At 47.4% G+C, this 21,216-nt stretch overlaps 1 protein-coding gene across 5 annotated transcripts in view; it reads right to left on the reverse strand.

Annotated features, from left to right (window-relative positions):
* The window catches only part of ENOSF1 (enolase superfamily member 1), a 44,937-nt gene that overhangs the window by 9,916 nt on the left and 13,805 nt on the right, over positions 1-21,216 (reverse strand). For 2 of the 5 annotated variants that reach the window (XR_004055656.1, XM_010354903.1), the window contains exons 3-11: positions 17,980-18,095; positions 14,621-14,707; positions 14,255-14,281; positions 11,744-11,816; positions 11,608-11,646; positions 11,104-11,186; positions 9,141-9,175; positions 6,175-6,262; positions 3,459-3,593 (exon numbers count right to left, since the gene is read on the reverse strand). Coding sequence is in view for 1 of the 5 variants with exons in the window: in XM_010354903.1 (XP_010353205.1) it covers positions 3,459-3,593; positions 6,175-6,262; positions 9,141-9,175; positions 11,104-11,186; positions 11,608-11,646; positions 11,744-11,816; positions 14,255-14,281; positions 14,621-14,707; positions 17,980-18,095 (683 nt within the window). In the remaining 4 variants the exon portion in view is untranslated. Of the gene's footprint in view, positions 1-3,458; positions 3,609-6,174; positions 6,263-9,140; positions 9,176-11,103; positions 11,187-11,607; positions 11,647-11,743; positions 11,817-14,254; positions 14,282-14,620; positions 14,708-17,979; positions 18,096-21,216 lie in introns of all 5 variants that reach the window. The other 3 variants (XR_004055659.1, XR_004055657.1, XR_004055658.1) reach the window with 3 other exon arrangements.

Below are 21,216 nucleotides of genomic sequence, written 5' to 3' on the forward strand. Positions count from 1 at the left end.
CTGTACCTGAACACAGCCCTGCTGCTCTCTGTCCTCTCACCTGGTCCCTGAACACTACCTCACTCACCTGCCACCTGGCCTCTGGGCAGTCCGTCCATCCTCTACTGGGACTGCGACTCTACAGCTACTCTGCGAAGGCATCCTTGGTTTCTCCCTGGTTTCCCTTACCTTTGTTTAGGATAATGGCAATCACACTAATAGCTCACATTTTTGGAGCTCTGAGTACCTGCCAGGTGCTGTGCAAAACACTGTCTTCAATGATTCCGGGTCTCAATCCCATGGGAGAGGAGCCATCATTATCCCCATTTTATAGAAAATGGGAAAACAGGTGTGCCAGGTTTGAACTGTTCCTGGATCACAAAGCTAGAAAGTGGTAGAGGCTGGGTTGGAACTCCACTGATCCCAGAGCCAGAGGAGGCATCTGAATCATCAGACTAAGCCAACTACTCAGCAGAAAAATCCCTTCATTCAGCAGCCAAGTATCCCTGGTTCCAGTGCTGGCCCTGAGTCTCATGGGATGTGTGACCTTAGGCAAGCCCCGCCTGTGCCACCCAAGGCCTCGGCCTTCTCATCTGCAGAAGGTCTTAGTTTGAGCAGATGGTCTCTAAGGCACCGTTTCAAGCTAACATTTTATGCTTCTTAAAATTTCTAATTTAAGTACTCTTGGTTCTTTATCTCAAAAGAGAAGAGAAAGGGAGAAACAGAGGAAGGGGGAGGAAGAAAGGCCATTTGACTTATTTGTTCTACCGTTTTAAGCATATATGTCAGACTAGGGGCCAAATGTTTTTCTTCCTTTTCAATATTTCCTGAATCTGCTCTATTCAAGCTGCCCTCTCCCTTTATCTCTCCCAGATGCCTGGAAAAGCCTCCTCACTCCCATCCCTGCCTGGGTTTCTCCCTGCCCGTTCCTCACCTCCCACACACCCTCTGTCTCAATGGACTCTACATGTAGCCACCAGTCACATCATCTGTGCTCCAGCTGTCACTATGCTGTTCTTTTTTTTTTTTTTTTTTTTTTTTTGAGATGGAGTGTTGCTCTGTCACCCAGGCTGGAGTGCAATGGCGCAATCTTGGCTCATGGCAACCTCTACCTCCCACGCTCAAGCCATTCTCCTGCCTCAGCCTCCTGAGTAGCTGGGATTACAGGCACACACCACTGTGCCCAGCTAATTTTTTTTTTTTTTTTGAGACGGAGTCTCACTCTGTCACCCAGGCTGGAGTGCAGTGGCATAATCTTGGCTCACTGCAGGCTCCGCCTCCCGGGCTCACGTCATTCTCCTGCCTCAGCCTCTCTGAGTAGCTGGGACTACAGGCAGGCGGATCATGAGGTCAGGAGATTGAGACCAGCTAATTTTTGTATTTTTAGTACAGATGGGGTTTCACCATGTTGGCCAGGCTGGTCTTGAACTCCTGACCTCAGGTGATCCACCCACCTTGGCCTCCTGAAGTGCTGAGGTTACAGGTGTGAGCCACCATGTCCGGCCACTATGCCGTTCTTTCACTGGAGAAGCTGCAGTGACTTTCTCTGACTGGCTGCATCCTCTGAGTGGGCAGACCCCATAATCCAGCCCCACGTGGCAGCCTGTCTGACAGCTCCCTGGCGTGTGCCCTGCACTCCCTGGGGCATCTCCACTGCCCCCGCCTGGACCTGCAGGCTGTGCAGCTGCTCCTTCCTCAGATACTCCTAAGGGGATGGCCTCCCTCCTGTAAGCAAAACCTGGGAGGGTTAAAGCCCAGAGCAGCTTCCTGGGAGATGCTCAGGTGGGCAGAGATCAGGTTGGTGCTAGGCCAGCTGGCATTCAGCAGGGCACAGCCACCCTGCAAGAGCCCTAAGGAGGAAAAAGCAAGTGGGACCCAAATTGAAAAGTCTTGTTTCCCAGGGGCTCATCCACGGAGATTCCTGTTGTGGAATGATTCCTCGGAAAGTTTGGGTTCTGTTTAAATAACGAAGGCTATGGTCGCTCCGCGGCTCCTGCTCACTCTTCCCTTACCTGAGGCTTAGCTTTCCTTACGGAGTCAGCTCTGGCTGTCCCCCTCGTCCCAGCCCACACCTAACGTTCTCCTCAATGAACTTTTCTACTGTGCTCGGCATTCAGTGCCCCGGCCCAGTATCCTCCAGTCTTTGTTTCATGTATCTCAGCTTTTCTCTCTGTCGAGGCTGCAGCGTGGGAGAGGAGGGTATTTCTGAAACCCAGGCTTTAGCGGAGCATCCCACATAACGTAGATCATGTGCTGATTTCCTGAGAGAAACAGAGAACTGGTCCCCGAGCCCCCGACTCTGCACCTCCAGTATGACCCGTGAATTTATGTGGGATGTGTCAAGGTGTCCCTCCTAGAACTGGAACCAAGACCGCTCCACATGAGCCACATGAATGTACAGTCGTGTCACTGAATGACAAGGATACCCTCTGAGAAATGTGCTGTTGGGCAATTTCGTCATTGTGTGAACATTAAAGAGTATAATTCCATGACCCTAGATGGTAGAGACTACTACACACCTAGGCTACATGGCATGTCCTATTGCTCCCAGGCTACAAACCTGTACAGCATGCTACTGTACCGAACGCTGCAGGCAATCGTAACACAATGGCCAGTATCTAAACATACTTAAACATAGGAAAGCTAATGCGTTGCACCACGACATTACAATCTCTCGAACGTTACTAGGCAATGAGTTTTCCAGCTCCATTATAACCTTATGGGATTATATATACTGCACCATTATATATGCAGTCTTTCGCTGACTGAAACATTGTTATGTGGCACATGACTGTGCCAAACCAGTTAGCATGTAGGAGAAAAAAATTATCAGATGAAAACACAAGGCCTGGTGCGGTGGCTCACTCCTGTAATCCCAGCACTTTGGGAGGCCAAGGCGGGCAGATGATCTGAGGTCAGGAGTTCGAGACAGGCCTAGCCAATGTGGTGAAACCTCATCTCTACTAAAAAAAAAAAAGTAGCCAGGCATGGTGGTGCACATCTAGTCCCAGCTACTCAGGAGGCTGAGGCAGGAGAATCGCTTGAACCCGGGAGGCAGAGGTTGCAGTGAGCCAAGATCGTGCCATTGCACTCCAGCCTGGGCAACAGAGTGAGACTTTATCTCAAAAACAAACAAACAAAAACACAAAAAAAACAAACAAAAAATGCTGTCACATTTCTATATTTACAAAGTATAGGAACCATGTCTATTAACCTTCAAATTGCTGGTAGCCCTTCAACTTTTAGCAGCTTACTAAATCTAAAAGAAACAGAAATAAGGGCAAAGTCTGAGCTGAAGTAGATAAAGGAGCGTCAGGTCTGTAACCCCTGTATTTGTCACACGCTATAATTATTTCAGCTACTTCATCAGGAAATAAATGCAACAGGGAATAAGTGAAGAAATTTTAGGATCTGTCCCCAGCACTCTGGGAAACTAAACAAAAAATAAGCTGCCCCAGCAGCAGCCGCCGTTTTCCTACCTTGGAGATGGCAGCATGCCCCAGAATGTCATCAGGCGAGGTTGGCTCCTCAATCCACAATGGCTTGAACTTGGCCAGCTTGGACATCCACTCCACCGCCTCAGGCACATCCCAGCGCTGGTTGGCATCCATCATCTGCAAAAAGAGACTCTTCACAGGGAGGTCTGCTCTGAGCCAACCTCGCGGCAGGGCTGTGGCTCCCAGGGAAGAAATGCTGTCACTCAGTGCCACCAACAGCCAAGTGAGACCCCTAACACCTCCGCTGAGGCCCCGTACACGGCCCTAACAAAAAGAGTCAGAGAGCAGCCACTGAGATGGGGACTCTGGCTCCAGGTACAGCCTTTAGGAGGAGCTGTGAATTGCTCGAGGAGCCACTGGGAGGTCCGGCAGTGCCCTGGGCTGGGCCATGAGAAATGCTCGCTGGCCCTGGGCTCTGGACCAATCTCCATTTAGATGCCACCCAAATACATGTGTCTTGCAGTGTTGGTTCTGTTTGTAGAAACCATTTTGTCACATTCTGAATCATGCACAATCAACATTAAGTTTTTTCAGCAGTCATTTATCGACTATTGCCCACTATGTGTCTGGCACAATAATAAACAGCCTAAACTCTTCCATAATGGCACACCTACTCCACGAGGCACTTTATGGATTTTGTTCCATTTAATATTTATAATAATGGGCTGGGCATGGTGGCTCATGCCTGTCATCTCAACACTTTGGGAGGCTGAAGCCCGTGGATTTCTTTTCTTTTCTTTCTGTTTTTTTTTTTTTTTTTTTTTTTTTTTTTTTTGAGACAGAGTCTCGCTCTGTCACCCAGGCTGGAGTGCAGTGGCGTGATCTCGGCTCACTGCAACCTCTACCTCCCAGGTTCACGCCATTCTCCTGCCTCAGCCTCCTGAGTAGCTGGGACTACAGTTGCCCGCCATCACGCCCGGCTAATTTTTTTGTATTTTTAGTAGAGACGGGGTTTCACCATGTTAGCCAGGATGATCTTGATCTTCTGACCTCATGATCCACCTGTCTCGGCCTCCCAAAGTGCTGGGATTACAGGCGTGAGCCACCATGCCCGGCCGAGCCTGTGGGTGTCTTGAGCCTAGGAGTTCAAGACCAGCCTGGGCAACATAGCAAAACCCTGTCTCTACAAAAAATACAAAAATTAGCTGGGTGCGGTGGTTCTCACTTGTAGTCACATCTACTCAGGGGGCTGAGATGGGAGGATCCCCTGAGCCAGGGGAGGTCAAGGCTGCAGTGACCTGTGATCATGCCGCTGTACTCTAGCCTGGGTGACTGAGTGAGACCCTATCTCAAAAAATAATAACCCCATGAGGCAGTTCATATTAACCCATCTTACAAATAAGAAAACTGTCATGCAGAGAAATTAAGTAACTTGCTTAACAACAGTAAGTCAAGTGAATGGTAAGTTCAAGTCCAGTCCTCCCCTCCTAGGCCCTGGCTCTCTGTGTACCACTATCCTTCTTGGAAGCCAGGTGCTGGCTGTGCCCAGCTTAAGGGACAGCCCCTCATCCCTAATCTTATCATGCTTGGAGAAACGGATATCTCCACAGAATGTGCTAAGTGGTAAGAGCTCCCTCCCAGGACACTATGAAAACCAGAGGACAGTATGCCTAGAATGAATTTTTTTTTTTTTTTAAGAGACTAGATCTCACTCTGTTGCCCACGCTGGAGTGCAGTAGTATTATTGTAGCTCACTGCAGCCTCCAACTCCTGAGCTCAGTGATCCTCTTGCCTCATCTTTCAAAGTAGGAGGGATTACAGACATGCACCACCACACCCGGTTAATTTTTTTTCTTCTTTCTTTTAGAGATGGAGTCTCGCTATGTAGACCAGGCTGGTCTCAAACTCCTGGCCTCCAGTGATCCACCCACTTTAGCCTCCCAAAGTGTCAGGATTATAGGCATGAGCCACTGTGTTTGGCCCAGAACCAACTTTTTTTTCTTGTATTTTTTGGTACAGATGGGGTTTTTCCATGTTGCCCAGGCTGATCTCATACTCCTGAGCTCCGGCAATCTGCTCACCTAGGCATCCGAAAGTGCTAGTATTATAGGCATGAGCCACAGCATTTGGCCAGCCCAGAATCAATTTTTATCATAAGTTACTTGGATAAAGATGACCTCATTAAAAAAAAAAAAAAAAAACCAGCATTAATTCATGTATAAATAGTGATCCTGGGTCAAGAACTCAAAATTTCTATTTTAACTTATGCAAAAAAGTCTCTGAAGCCTCATAAAAACATCTTACTGTGACTTTCTTTTATGAAAATATTTTACACATAAGAACTGGTTTATAAAAATACAAATCAGAAATGACTGATCCTTACATTTATCTCAGTGAAGTTCCAACATTTCTTCAGTAATGGCCCTGGCACCCTCCTACCTGAGGAGCTGGGAGGGGAAATTAAATGACTGACACACCAGAGCACCAATGGGAAAACTGTTTCCTCAGGTGCATCTGTGTTAGCAAGAAAGGATCCTTAACCCCAAACTTACTTAACTAGTTCTGCAGAATTAAAAAATGTAAAACTCTTAGTCCCTTTGCTTTTTTTTTTTTTGAGTTTGCCTACTGCAAGGCTATAAAACTGTACTTCCTCTGACAATTACGTTTTTAAATTCCCAGTGTTCTTTAATCTTGAAACGAGTTGCATTTAGCCCTGGACAAAGGCCGCTGCTTCTCAGTGGTGTGAGAGGATATTTACCAAAGTCTTCTCTGGTCCAATCATGTCTCGGATGATTTGGCATCTTCGCACGTCATCCTGGAGATCAGCACCCACCTTTACTTTAAACCTAGAAAATGTATTTGGTTTGCTAGTTTAGACCTGTACCTGGACTTGGCAAGAGCACCTGGAGTTTCTGCAGAAGTGACCGTCTTTCTGTTAACAATTCACAGACCATGTTTTCTAGTAACCTCTTGCTCTTTCCTCATCTTCAGATAAGTCACTTGAAATAAACCTGTGAACTTTATCTCTTCATTCAGTATCAGGGCAATGACTCTCAATTATCTATTGACCTGGAGTTAAGACGCTAGACAGAGAAGTCAGGTCTTTTTTTTTTTTTTTTTTTTTTTTGAGACTGAGTCTCTCTCTGTTGCCCAGGCTGGAGTGCAGTGGCGCGATCTCCACTCACTGCAAGCTCCGCCTCCCGGGTTCACGCCATTCTCCTACCTCAGCCTCCCGTGTAGCTGGGACTATAGGCACCTGCCACCACGCCCTGCTAATTTTTGTATTTTTAGTAGAGACGGGGTTTCACTGTGTTAGCCAGGATGGTCTCGATCTCCTGACCTCGTGATCCGCCCGTCTCGGCCTCCCAAAGTGCTGGGATTACAGGCTGGAACCACCGCGCTCAGCCGAAGTCAGGTCTTTAATACAATTAACTCAGTTTTTGCAGTGCCATGAAAAGGAATTAAGAACAAAAAAGCCACAGTGAGAACTGAAAAGGAGAGCGGGGCTGACAAGGGGTGCTGAGCTACGGTCTGATAGCCTGAATGGGAAGGGTCTGGTTTACAAAGGAGAACTCTGTCTTGAATTAACTCAGTCAGAGGAAGGCCACAGGGATGGTCTGTCCCCTGCAGTGCAGGGGCCTGAGATTCCGGCAGGGAAAATGATGAGGTCACGTAACTAGGGAATAGCAAAGTGCAGCTGGATCCTGCGTGCAGAGGTCTCCTCTACACCACATCCAGACACTTATAGGGAGCTCCTTAATCTGTGTGGATGTCCAGCTATTCTCTTGAGACATGGGCCTCTACGTCCACACTGCGTGACTCTGCTGTCAGAAGCGTGTGTTGCTGGCTTCAGTGTGGGCACTGGCAGGTGAAGGAGGGACACCACCACGAAGAAGCCAGCATCTGCCCCCTTGAACACCAGCCTATCTGCCTTGTGCACCTCCTTGGCTGAGGTCCTCCTGCTGCTTTGCAAAGAGCCCCAGCTTGCAGAGTGCTGCACACTCTCAGGCACCTGCCGTTCTCTTCTGTACCGGCCAGGGGCTTCGACTACATGATCCGTGATGCTCCAGAGAGGGTGGCTGGCCTTAAGCTCTGGGTGCCAGGCTTCCTGTGCTGGGAAGAGGCCCTTTAAATCTCCCCACAGCCTTTTCTGCCTTACCAGATACGTTGCTGCAGCCTCCCCCGGGTATGTAGAGGGAGGGCAAGCAGCCAGCACTTACAGCAGCTGCTCTGAATCCTGCCCTGTGCTGGTCCTTCCGAGATATGGCAACTTTGAGGAGGACCAAAGCTCATATTATTTCTACTGATAGAGAGAAAATGAAGTTCAGAGAGGCTGAGCAATTTACTCATGACCACACAGCAAGTACTTGCAGGGGGTGAGGGGAAAAGGCAAGATGTGATTTCGGTTCCATCAGATGCCACCGCCTCTTTCCATGGCTTCATGTTGCCTCCTTCAAGCTCTCACTCCTCAACCCTTTATTTAGCTGAGGCATTAACAAGAATTCAGTGCCTCTCCAACTTAAGTGTGCACAGGAATCACTCAGGGCTCTTGTTCCAATGCAGATTCCCATGCAGCGGGTCTGGGGAGAGGCCCAGGTTGCATTTCTGACAAGCTCCCAGGTGATGCTGGAGCTCCTGCTCCACAGGATACACTGAGTAGCAGGAGGCTCAGGGACCAGAGTGGCTGCAAGTCAGATAGGAAGCCTGGTGACATGTCACAGGCAAAAAGTGCCACCATGAGCTGCGCTGAGGGACGCACAGTGACTGGGTCAAGAGATATAATGGTCCCTCTGCATCCTGCCCTGTGTCAGGATGCAGGGTCATCAACCATCGAGGCTCATCCAGAGAAGGTCTTAGGATGGCCAGAGGTCTTTACCTGCACAGGCAAGAGTCAGAAGGGAGAAGTGCAGATGAGTAGTGTGGAAAGGAGGTGGCCTAGAGGGAGAGGAGGGCTGTCACTCAAGTGGAAGAGGAACAGCCTGGCTCTTGGGAACTGGGACCTCTGGCTGGAAATTACATGGAAGCAAAGGGTTTCTGACATTAAAGACCCACCTGGTTGGGTGCGGTGGCTCACGCCTGTAATCCCAGCACTTTGGGAGGCTGAGGCAGGCGGATCACCTGAGGTCAGGGGTTCAGGACCAGCCTCATCAACATGGCAAAAGCCTGTCTCTATTACAAATACAAAATTTAGGCACGTGTGGTGGCGGGTGCCCGTAATCCCAGCTACTCAGGAGGCTGAGGCAGAAGAATGGCTTGAACCTGGGAGGTGGAGGTTGCAGTGAGCAGAGAATGTGCCACTCACTCCAGCCTGGGTGACGAGAGTGAAACTTCGTCTCAAAAGAGAAGAAAAGACCCGCCTAATACTTAGAGCCCTCAAAGAATGGAAAGTGCCTAACCATGTTAAGCTCACTACCTCTGGAGATGTTCATGCAGAAGCTGAATCAACGCTATTTACTGATGGTAAAGACTGGATTTCTATTCTAGGTTAGTGCCTGAAATCAACAATCCCCCAAGCCTCTTTCCACTCTGATGTCCTAGAATTCTCATGAGGACACACATCCTGCCTTTAGAGAAAGAGCCTGGCCTAAGGGGAAACTTCTCTTATGCATCCCTATGAGCCAGAGTGATCCTAGCCCGTGGGTGCCTTTTACTCCTTGGCTCCCCTCCACTGCCTGAGTCTCTCCTGCCACCAACTGGGCAAGTCAGGCCCATCACCACACTCACCTGGTCCAGCCATCCTTCAGCGCCTGGGCACAGAGCTATGGGAAAGGAGCACAGACAGGGTCACACACTGGAGAGAGCCCCTTGGTCTGACCAGGACATCAGTCATTGCTGATCCATTTCACAAGCATTACAGTTATAGCATAGACCAGAGTAACACTCATGTGTTGTTGAAATTAACAGCAGAAACAGCTTGGCTGACAGAGATCACTTTTTACTTGTAGGGTGACTTTCTTTCCTCATCTCTACGGGAACCATTTTTTTAATGGTCACAACCTTCCTGGAAGGGGAATATAGCATTGATCTTTCTCTTTTCAAAGCTAGAATATTCTGTGGCATCCATAGAACGATGTAAGAGTAACGTGCAGAAGTCAGCCCCTCTCTCCTCACTCTCTAAAAGTGGGCACAGTGTAAGGAGAAGCAGTAATAAATCAACTATGTGCCAACTGCATGCCGTGTGCCAGCCAGGAGGCCTTGAGCATGACACAGCTTACAGCATGTATCTGAATCCTCAAAACCACCCCATGAAATAGGCATTATTTCTCCATCTTGCAGTGGGTCTGCCGCTGGTGCTGCCTGGGAATCACACCCTGGACTGTCACCTTCCAGAGCCCAAGGTGATTCACTAAGTCACAGAGTCCCAGGGTCCAAAAGGTGAATGACTTTGCATTTGCTTGTGTACTTTCAGAACGAGAAAAAAATAATTCTTTTGTTGTTGTTTTTTGAGACGGAGTCTCGCTCTGTCGCCCAGGTTGGAGTGCAGTGGTGTGATCTTGGCTCATTGTAACCACCGCCTCCCAGGTTCAAGTGATTCTCCTGCCTCAGCCTCCTGAGTAGCTGGGACTACAGATGTACGTTACCACACCCAGCTAATTTTTTTTATTTTTAGTAGAGACAGGGTTTCGCCATGTTGGCCAGGCTGGTTTCGAACTTCTGACCTCAGGTGATCCACCCACCTTAGCCTCCCAAAATGCTGGTATTACAGGCATGAGCCACCGCCCTCAGCCAAAATGATTCAGAAAGGTGAACAAGAAAATATTAAATTTTTCCCAGAGAGGCTGGAATCTAAAGCCCATGTGACATGAGAAGGAATATATATTTGGTCTCTGCCCCATTGCTGCTCCCCTATTTCCTAGCACACAGCCCCTAAAACCCTTGGCATCTCCTGAGTGATAGGAGTGTCTTTTGTATGTGAATGAGACAGCCCTGCTGAGGTCCCCTATGTAGCTTCAGGATGGGGCTGGGGACAAGAAAGACCTGAAAGGCATGATTGTGGGTTGGAAACTTTAGCCTATTCCCAGATCTCTGGGGAGGGGAGGGGGCTAAAGGTTGAACTGATGGCCAATGGCCAAATACTGAATCACACTTAAATACTGAAGCCTCCATAAAACCCCCAAGGAACAAGGTTCAGAGAGCTTCCAGGTTGGTGAACACATGGAGGTGATGGGGGCGTGGCTCACCTGGAGGGGACATGGAAGCTCTGTACCCACTCCTCACACCTTGCCCTACGTGTCTCTTCAGTTTGGCTGTTCTTAAGTTGTATCCTTTATAATAAATGAGTAAACATAAGTAGTGTTTCCCTGAATTCCATGAGCCATTCCACCAAATGACTGAACTCAAAGCGGGGTTTGTGGGAACCTCTAATTGGAGGCAAAACCAGTCAGAAGCACAGGTGACAACGTGGACTTGTGATTGGCATCTGCCATGTGGCAGTCCTCCAAGACTGAGCCCTTAACCTGCGGGGTCTGAGGCTAGCTCCAGGGAGATGGTGTCAGAATTGAGTAAAATAGCAGGACACCCAGTTGGTGTCCACAAAGAAGTGGAAAACTGGTTGGCGTGAGAAGGAAAACCATACCGGTCTGGTGTCGGAAGTGAGGTATTGAGAGTAGTGGTGTGAGCACAGAAGGAAAAACAGGTTGGTTTCTCCCCATTCAGCCTGTTTACAAAGCCAGGTTAAAATGCCCACCTGCTTCAACGTGTCATCTGAGTACCCCAGCCAGGCGCACGAGGTGGTGTAAGCAGGGTAGCCTTGTGCCAGCATTTGCTTCTCTGTGAAAACACAGCGCCGTCAACACTTTGCCCTTCCGAATTGGAAGTGCCTGTAGCTAAGCTGTTTCCCCTGGAGAGTCCAGCTGTTCTCCTGATCTGCCCTTCACACACACCCAGCCACAAATTACTAGGATGTCAAACCCAGGTGGTCACGATACCCTCACGGACTGCCCTGCTCCCCAACAGCCCTCCCTACAGTGTAATCCTAAAGCCAAACTTCCTTTCAGCAGTGGCTGAAGCAAACTCTGCAGTCAGAGGTCATACCCAGGAGGCTTCACCATGCAGACTTGAATGCTGATTTGAGGGCCTAGCTACTCCGCACGGGGCATTTGGGAGGACAATGTGTCCCCCAAAAGGACAGGGGCACTCAAAAGTGGACAATGTTAGCAAAAACAATGAAGAAAAATTTCTTACAACCCACCTCTTTCTTTTTTACCAACTTGACCTTTCTGCAGTATTTCTGGAAGAAATAAAAAGCATCATTCACTCTTTTAGGTAACAAAGCATGCCACTACTCTATGTGCACATTGTGTACCCGAGAAAGCTTCCAAACTTACCTAGAGCATCCTCCTCAGTCAGGACATCGGTGATGTACCTGAAATCTATGCAGGACACCAGCGTCCTGGGATCCTGGCAACGTGATAGGAGAGGAGGGGAAGAGGCCTGAATCAATTCTAAGGTGGGTTATATTTTGCTTTTAAAAATTATTTATTATTCTTTTTCTAGAGACAAGGTCTCACTCTGTTGCCCAGGCTGGAATGCAGTGATGCCATCCTAGCTCACTGCGGCCTCAGTCTCCTGGGCTTATGTGATCCTCCTGCCTCAGCCTCCTGGGACTGAGTAGCTGGGACTCCAGGTGTGTGCCACTATGCCTGGCTAATTTATTTTTATTTTTGTAGAGATGGGGTCTCACTATGTTGACCAGGTTGATCTTGAGCTCCTGGCTTCAAGCAATCCTCCCTCCTTGGCCTCCCAAAGTGCTGGGATGACAGGGGCGGGTTATGTTTCTAAGAAGTTGCTTATGGTGATACATGGGGCTCATTCTTTCCTGGCAGGGACCTTTAGGGCTTTGTTAAATTGTTTGACTCTGTCATTCCTAAGTGTAGAGTCCTTTAGTGGCTCCTCACTGCCCCGACAAAGCCCTCAGACACTGACGCTCTGATCCCTTGCCACCCGCCCCTGCCCTGTTCTTTCCAGCTAACATGGCTTCCTGGAAGAAGGGCATGGCCCCAGGCAAACACTTGGCAGGAGCTCAGTGGGGAGATGAATGCCTGGCATCACTGTACATCCGCTTCACACCGCAGGGCTGTCCACGGTGAGCTACGAGGCTGGGGATTCGTGCTGAGACTTCTCCCCACCCTGATGGAACAGTCAGTTGGAAAACAGCCAGCCAGTAGTTCCATTCCCACTAACATCTATAGTGACCAGTAATACTCTACCATAACTGTCGAAAATCCTAAAAGCTCTTTCAAACCTGAGATTCTACTTCCAAGAGTTCTGGGCCAGGTGTGGTGGCTCACATCTGTAATCCCAGCACTTTGGGAGGCTGAGACGGGTGGACCACCTGAGGTCAGGAGTTTGAGCCCAGCCTGACCAACATGGTGAAACCCCATCTTTACTAAAAATATAAACAATTAGCTGGGCATGGTGGCAGGTGCCTGTAATCCCAGCTACTCAGGAGGTTGAGGCAGGAGAATCGCTTGAACCCGGGAGGCAGAGGTTGCAGTGAGCTGAGATCACACCACTGCACTCCAGCCTGGGTGACAAAAAGGAAACTCCGTCTCAAAACAAACGAACAAACAAACAACAACAACAAAGAAAACTAAAGAGTACTGGCATTGAAAGGGAACAGGATCCAAAAATGGAGAGTCCACAGGTGGGACCTCAGACACATTTCTGGTGGCCTGCAAATCATTCCCTTTTGGTGGCTACCTCCTCCACCACTGTAAAAGGCCGGCCTTGAGTCTAGAAGGGGGCTCAAGAGCTCTGTGTCCTTCCCCTACGGATGGCCCCGAAGCTACTCTCCATGTTAGAGGCGATGTGACAGCCTCCCGTCTTCACTTTCCTCCAGAGGAGTAGTCTCCTGCCCAACACTCTTCAAGGCTATGGTGTTCTTTGCTTTTCCTTAATTTTTTTGCCAACTAATAACAAGGACCTTCATTTGTGGATCATGAGGTTTTTAACCATCACCCAGGTGTTGTACTGAGGCCACTGCAGCTCAGAGTGGGGGAGTCACATGCTCAAGGCCATGCAGCTGGTGAGCAGTGAAACCCGGACTCACAGCCAGCTGTGTACCGGTCTGAAGCTCATTCCCCTTTAATTTGCCCAGTTTTTTTCCTCCTCAGCATCCAGTTGCTCATCCCTGCTATGGAAAGGTCAAGGAGAAAGCAAACAGTCAAGTGCACAGCTTTAGAATTCAGCATTGAGCTCCTTCCCTGCTGGAACTGTACAGCAGAGGCTACCATGGCCCCATCTTAATCTTGGTGTCGAAGTGACTGAATAGTATTTTTTCTTTTTTCTTTTTTTGAGACAGGGCCTTGCTCTGTCACCTGAGTGCTGTGGTGCAATTATAGCTCACTGCAGCCTGAAACTCACGGGCTCAAGCCATCCTTCAGCCTTCCAAAGTGCTGGGATTACAGGCTTGAGCCACCACGCCTGGCCTGGATAATATCTTCATAATATCATAACATCTTGCTTTTCAGAGTTTAAGAGTTGCTTTTCTCATTGATCTTTAATTTTGTGAGGTTCCTAGAGAAGTTAGGATGATCCTCTTGTCATAGTCAGACAACGGAGGCTCAGAGAACTGGCATCGTGTGTTACAGATGCACAGTGGGGGAGGCAAGACCCCCTCACTGCTTCCCTCCCTGCCACACTGCCTGCATGAGCACAGTTATCGGTTACATCAGATATCAGAAAAGGAATATCATGTTTTATTGGCTTTTTGCTTTATCATCACCAGAGTGATCAACAGATAGTCCTGAATATATTTACTGATCATCAAAAGGCATGTCATTCATGAAATCCATTTCATTTACAGAAACAATTGTAACATTAACGATTCTACTCACCATGTCCACAAGTAACTTCCAGACAGGCTTGAAGTAAAAAAGAAAGGATTTGTAAGACATATGTGTAAAGTCCCCATTTTTTTTCCTGACAGTAAATGCATTGGCAGTAAATGCTGGCTCTCAGCCACCAGGTCCCTACACCCACCTCTACTGCTGCCTGCGCCTTCCGCCATCCCATCCCCTCGTTCTCCTCTTCCTGCAGTTCTCTACCTACTGCCAAAACCTCTCAGGGGAGAAAAAAACACCAAAGCAATTCTCTGTATTTCCTTTTGGGGGCTGCAGTGTGTCTGTCTCTCCTCTGTGCATAGGGAAAGTCAGTGTGGTGTAGTTCCCAGGGGCCTCCTAAGCGTTTGTGAGAGGAGTTACCTTTCCCTCCTGCTTGGCCCACAAGTCCCACACCGCATTGAGGACAGCCGCTGTTGCCAGGTGCACCACGCCCTTCTCTGGACCAATCTGGTTAGGAAGCAAAGTATAACAGCGCTTCTTAGAAATGAAAAAGAGGGCTGGGTGTGATGGCTCACGCCTCTAATCCCAGGACTTCGGGACCAAGACCAGCCTGGCCAACCTGGTGAAACCCCGTCTCTACTGAAAATAGAAAAATGAGCCAGGTGTGGTGGTGTGTGCCTGTAGTCCCTACTCCAGAGGCTGAGGCGAGAGGATCACTTGAACCCAGCAGGTGGAGACTGCAGTGAGCCGAGATGGCACCACTGCACTCCAGCCTGGGCAACAGAGCAAAAGTCTGTCTCAAAAAAAAAAAAAAAAAAAAAAAAGAGGAAGATATTTAGGTCTTCTATCCAGGGACACATCTCAAGAATTAAAAGGCAGCAACAGCAACCCACCAACCCACCTAAAGGTTAAGTTTAAAAAAAAACAATAAAATGGCCGGGCACGGTGGCTCAAGCCTGTAATCCCAGCATTTTGGGAGGCCAAGGCGGGCGGATCATGAGGTCAGGAGATCGAGACCATCCTGGCTAACACGGTGAAACCCTGTCTCCACTAAAAAAATTAAAAAAAAACTAGCCGGGCGACGAGGCGGGCGCCTGTAGTCCCAGCTACTCGGGAGGCTGAGACAGGAGAATGGCGTGAACCCGGGAGGCGGAGCTTGCAGTGAGCTGAGATCCGGCCACTGCACTCCAGCCTGGGCCACAGAGCAAGACTCCGTCTCAAAAAAAAAAAAAAAAAAAAAAAAACAAACAGTTGCTAACCCATTGAAGAGTTTCAAGAATAGTAGGAAAAACACCTGTGTTTTCCTCTCTTCTCTCTCTCTCTCTATATATCTATACACACACATATATATGTATATATATATGAACACACATATATGTATATATGAACACACACACATGTACTTCTTTTTTTCTGAACCATTTGAATAAAGTTGCAAATATCATGCTCTTTTTACCCTAAATACATCAGTGTATAGTTCCTGAAAACAAGGATATTTTCTTACATAACCATAGTACAATGATCACACTCAGGGAATACAACATTGACAGAATACTGTTATCTAAAGGCCAGTTCATAATCAAATGTCACTGGTTTTTTCCTATAATGTATTTTATTTGACCCTAATCCGTATCCCATCTGGGATCACATATTGCATTTAGTCGTCATGCCTCTTTAGTCTCTTTTTACCTGGAGTAATTTTTCTTCTTCTTCTTTAAATGTTATTAGCATTTTGAAAGAGTACAGGCCAGTTGATTTGTACAGCATCCCTCAATTTGGGCTGATCATCAGTTCCTTCATGATTAGATTCAGGTAATACATTTTTTGGCATAAATACTACATAAGTGATTATGTCATTTGTTTTATTATGAGGGTTGTTAACTTTTACCACTTGGGTAACTTAGTGTCCATTTGGTTTCTCTACTGTGAAGTTACCATTTCATTTTCCAAATAAGGAGGTTATTATTGTCCCAAAATTTGGGCATCCCTTGATGACGCTTGCCTCAATTAATTGTAGCTATGACAGTTATGGTGAGTTTCTGATGTTATCATTCCTTTTATATTTATTAGATTTTAATCAGCTGTAATGGTGGGCTTGACCTTGTTGTTTATTACCTCCTTAAAAAATTTTATTTTATGATTTTTATTTTTAGAAAGTACAGATGGGGGTCTCACTATGCTGCCCAGGCTGGTCTTGAACTCCTGGCTTTAAGTGATCCTCTTGCTTCAGCCCCAAGGTGCTGGGATTACAGGCGTGAGCTACTGTGCCCAGCTGATTGTTCGTTATCTGAATGGACTCATGGATTTTATTCAATGGGTCATAAGCCATTACTATCATATTTATTTGGATGCTCAAATTGTCCCAGATTCAGCCAGTGGGAACTTCTTCAAGGTGACATCTTTCAAGGTAAGTTTAATATTCTGTGTATAAAGTAAAATATGAAATCCCAGGCACTATTGAAAGTACATTCTCGGCCGGGCGCGGTGGCTCAAGCCTGTAATCCCAGCACTTTGGGAGGCCGAGACGGGTGGATCACGAGGTCAGGAGATCGAGACCATCCTGGCTAACCCGGTGAAACCCCGTCTCTACTAAAAAATACAAAAAAACTAGCCAGGCGAGGTGGCAGGCGCCTGTAGTCCTAGCTACTCGGGAGGCTGAGGCAGGAGAATGGCGTAAACCCGGGAGGCGGAGCTTGTAGTGAGCTGAGATCCGGCCATTGCACTCCAGCCTGGGCGACAGAGCGAGACTCCGTCTCAAAAAAAAAAAAAAAAAAAGAAAGTACATTCTCTTGTGCCCTTCTCTGTGCATGGATGGGAGACTGAACTGAGTTAGGAAAAGACAAAATCCGATACCGTGGGACAAAGACAAAGGTTAGGGTATTGAATTCACCTTGTGTTAGAATCCTTTCTCCAGAGCCTAACTTTCTCATGTCTTGAATTTATAGTTCAAATATCAAGCTATGCACATAAAAGGCACGATGGTCTTCCATCTTTTTAAATTTGCTCTTCTCTTAATGTTTTCTCTTTAATGACCTTCTCTTCTATCTCTAATACTACTCACATTATTTCTCCATAAAAAGATTGCCCATTCAGTAGTTTATCCTCTAAACCATTTCTCAATTCAGGGAGGATGAGATGAGGTCCTTAGAGAAGAGATAGCTCTCAAGACCCAATCCTTAGAGAAGAGACAGCTCTCAGGACCCAAATCTCAGGACCGCATCTCCTTAGTAGAACATTTTATTCAACTAAATTCGGGCTTAAGTCATTTAGATCATCAGTCTTACAGAAATGAGTTGTTTACCTCAAAATACTGATCATCTAAATGACTCAAGCCCGAATTTAGCTGAATAAAGTGTTCTACTTTAAAATTATAAAGCCATCTGGCCGGGAGTAGTGGCTCATGCCTGTAATCCCAGCACCTTGGGAGGCTGAGGAGGGCGAATCACTTAAGGGCAGGAGTTCAAGACCAGCTTGGCCAACATGGCCAAACACCATCTCTACTAAAATTATAAAAATTAGCTGGGTGTGGTAGTGCGCATCTGTAGTCCCAGCTACTCAGGAGGCTGAAGCAGGAGAATTGCCTGAACCCAGGAGGCGGAGGTTGCAGTGAGCTGAGATTGCACCACTGTACTCCAACCTGGGCAACAGAGCGAGACTCCATCTCAAAAAAGAAATAAGCAAATAAATCCATCTCTATTTTCACATTTGTTGCACTCAAAGGATATCTCAGACCTTGGTAGTATTACTTATATAAGCATTTTACGAAATAGGTCCCTTACCCATCTGAGCTGCCCATCACTCGTCAGCTGCCTATAGAAGCCTCTGAAGTCACCAACAATGTCCTTGAGGTCCTTGTTGAGCACATGGTGGGCGAGGGCATTGACAGCACAGACAACTATTTAAAAAGGATTGAACTCTTGTTTATGTTTTTATATTACGTCAAGAAATTAACACCCGAAAACATCACAAACAAACAAATGTGAACATTTTATGAAAAACGTTAAATCTAGACCCGGCGCGATGGCTCATGCCTGTAATCTCAACACTTTGGGAGGCCAAGGCGGGTGGACGACTTGAGATCAGTAGTTCCAGATCAGCCTGGCCAACATGGCGAAACCCTGTCTCTACTGAAAATACAAAAATTAGCAGGGCACAGTGGTGCGTGCCTGTAATTCCAGCTACTCAGGAGGCTGAGGCAGGAGAATTGCTTGAACCCAGGAGGCAGAGATTGTAGTGAGCCGAGATTGCGCCTTTGCACTCCAGCCTGGGCAACAAAAGCGAGACTCCATCTCAAAGGTATATTCTTTTTAAAATTGCATCAAATAGGTTTTTTTTTTTTTTGAGTCTAGCTCTGTCACCCAGGCTGGAGTGCAGTGGCGTGATCTTGGCTCACTGCAAACTCCGCCTCCCGGGTTCATGCCATTCTCCAGCCTTAGCCTCCCCAGTAGCTGTGACTACAGGCGCCCGCCACCACGCCCGGCTAATTTTGCTTTTGTATTTTTAGGAGAGACGGGGTTTCACCGTGTTAGCCAGGATGGTCTCGATCTCCTGAGCTCGTGATCCGCCCGCCTCGGCCTCCCAAAGTGCTGTGATTACAGACGTGAGCCATCACGCCCAGCTGTTCTGTTCTTTTCTTTTTTTATTTTTATTTTATTTTTATTTTTAGTCAGGGTATTACTCTGTCACCCAGGCTGGAGTGCAGTGGCACGATCACGGCTCACCACAACCTTGACTTCGCCGGCTCAGGTGATCCTCCCACCTCAGCTTCCTGAGTAGCGGGATTACAGGCATGTGCCACCATGTCTGGCTAGTTTTGGTATTTTTTGTAGAGACGCAGTTTTGACATGCTGCCCAGGATGGTCTCAAATTCTTGGGCTCAAGGGATCCACCCGCCTTGGTCTCCCAAAGTTCTGGGATTACAGGCATGAGCCACTGTGCCCGGCCCCATATATGTTTTCTGTGGTTGTCATAAGAAATATCACACAAGTAGAACAGGTGTTAATCCATATACTAAGCTAAACTTCCTGAGTAGAGAACACATTGGGATTGGCTGTCACGTGAAAAACAGAATCGTAGATTGACAAGTTTAAATAATGTTCCCAAATTATTTTCCTATTTACTTTGTAAAGTGTTTGAACAATCAGATTCAAAACCAAACCATGCTGGTTCATGTTCCTAAGGAATAAGAATGCTGACTTAATAGAATTTTTTTTTTTTTTTTGAGACGGAGTCTGGCTCTGTCGCCCAGGCTGGAGTGCAGTGGCCGGATCTCAGCTCCCTGCAAGCTCCGCCTCCCGGGTTTACGCCATTCTCCCGCCTCAGCCTCCCGAATAGCTGGGACTACAGGCGCCCGCCACCTCGCCTGGCTAGATTTTTGTATTTTTTTAGTAGAGACGGGGTTTCACCGTGTTAGCCAGGATGGTCTCAAACTCCTGACCTCGTGATCCGCCCGTCTCGGCCTCCCAAAGTGCTGGGATCACAGGCTTGAGCCACCACGCCCGGCCGACTTAATAGAATTTTTAAAAGGAGAAATGCCTTTTCATTATTGACAAGTATAGAAGATGCCTTGAATTCACAATATAAACTATTAAAGATTAAATAAAATGAATTTGCGATTAGCATACTATTTGTAAAATGTTAAAATACATGAAAACGCTGTCTACAAACATGAAATTTCTTACTAATGACTTTTTTATGATATACTACATTTCTCATAAGTAATTTGAAGGTTAAATTTAATTTGTGTTAGCATTACCATCAATTATTTATTTTTGGTAACTTTAATTATTATTATTATTTTTTTTTATTTTTTTTTTTTTGAGACGGAGTCTTGCTCTGCCACCCAGGCTGGAGTGCAGTGGCTGGATCTCAGCTCACTGCAAGCTCCGCCTCCCGGGTTTACGCCATTCTCCTGCCTCAGCCTCCCGAGTAGCTGGGACTACAGGCGCCCGCCTCGTCGCCCGGCTAGTTTTTTGTATTTTTAAGTAGAGACAGGGTTTCACTGTATTAGCCAGGATGGTCTCGATCTCCTGACCTCGTGATCCGCCCGTCTCGGCCTCCCAAAGTGCTGGGATTACAGGCTTGAGCCACCGCGCCCGGCCTAATTATTATTATTATTTTTTAGAGATAGGGTCTCACTCTGTCACCCTGCCTGGAGTACAGTGGCAGAACCTTGGCTCACTCCAATCTCCGCCTCCTGGGTTCAACTGATCCTTCCACCTCAGCCTCCTGAATAGCTGGGACCACAGGCTCCAGCTACCATGCCCGGCTAATTTCTTGTATTTTTTGGCAGAGATAGGGTTTCGCCATGTCTCCCAAGCTGGTCTCGAACTCCTGAGCTCAAGTGATCCACCTGCCTTGGCCACCCAAATTGCTGGGATTACAGGCGTGAGACACTGCATCCAGCACCTCACTGTAATCTTGAATGCCTAGTCTCAAGTAATCTTTTTGTCTCAGCCTCCTAGTAGCTAGGACCTACATGCAACACCACACCAGCTAATGTTTAAATTTTTTGTAGTGACAAGGTCTTGCTGTGTTGCATGGGGCAGGGGGTGGAGAGGTTCTGGAACTCCGGGCTCAAGCGATCCTCCCACCCCGGCCTCCCAAAGTGTTGGGACTACAGGTGTGAGCCACCACGTCCTGTGGTATTTTACTTTAAAAGGATTTCTTGGACCTGGCATTCACTCCTGTAATGCCAGTACTTTGGGAGGCTGAGATGGGCGGATCACTTGAGCTCAGGAATTCGAGACCAGCCTGGGCAGTGTGGCAAGATACCATCTCTATAAAAAATACAAAAATTAGCCGGGCACGGTGGTCCTAGCTACTTGGGATGCTGAGGTGGGAGGATCACTTGACCTCTGGACGCAGAGGTTGCAGTAAGCTGAGATTGTGCCACTGTACTCCAGCCTGAGTGACAGAGTGACAGAGCTGGACCCTGTCTCAAATAATAATAATAATTAATAATAATAATAATAAGGCTTTCTTGTGTTGTTTAAGATGATGAATAAGTAAAGTAA

Source organism: Rhinopithecus roxellana, chromosome 21, assembly GCF_007565055.1.
Source record: "Rhinopithecus roxellana isolate Shanxi Qingling chromosome 21, ASM756505v1, whole genome shotgun sequence".
Classification (NCBI taxonomy): domain Eukaryota; kingdom Metazoa; phylum Chordata; class Mammalia; order Primates; family Cercopithecidae; genus Rhinopithecus; species Rhinopithecus roxellana.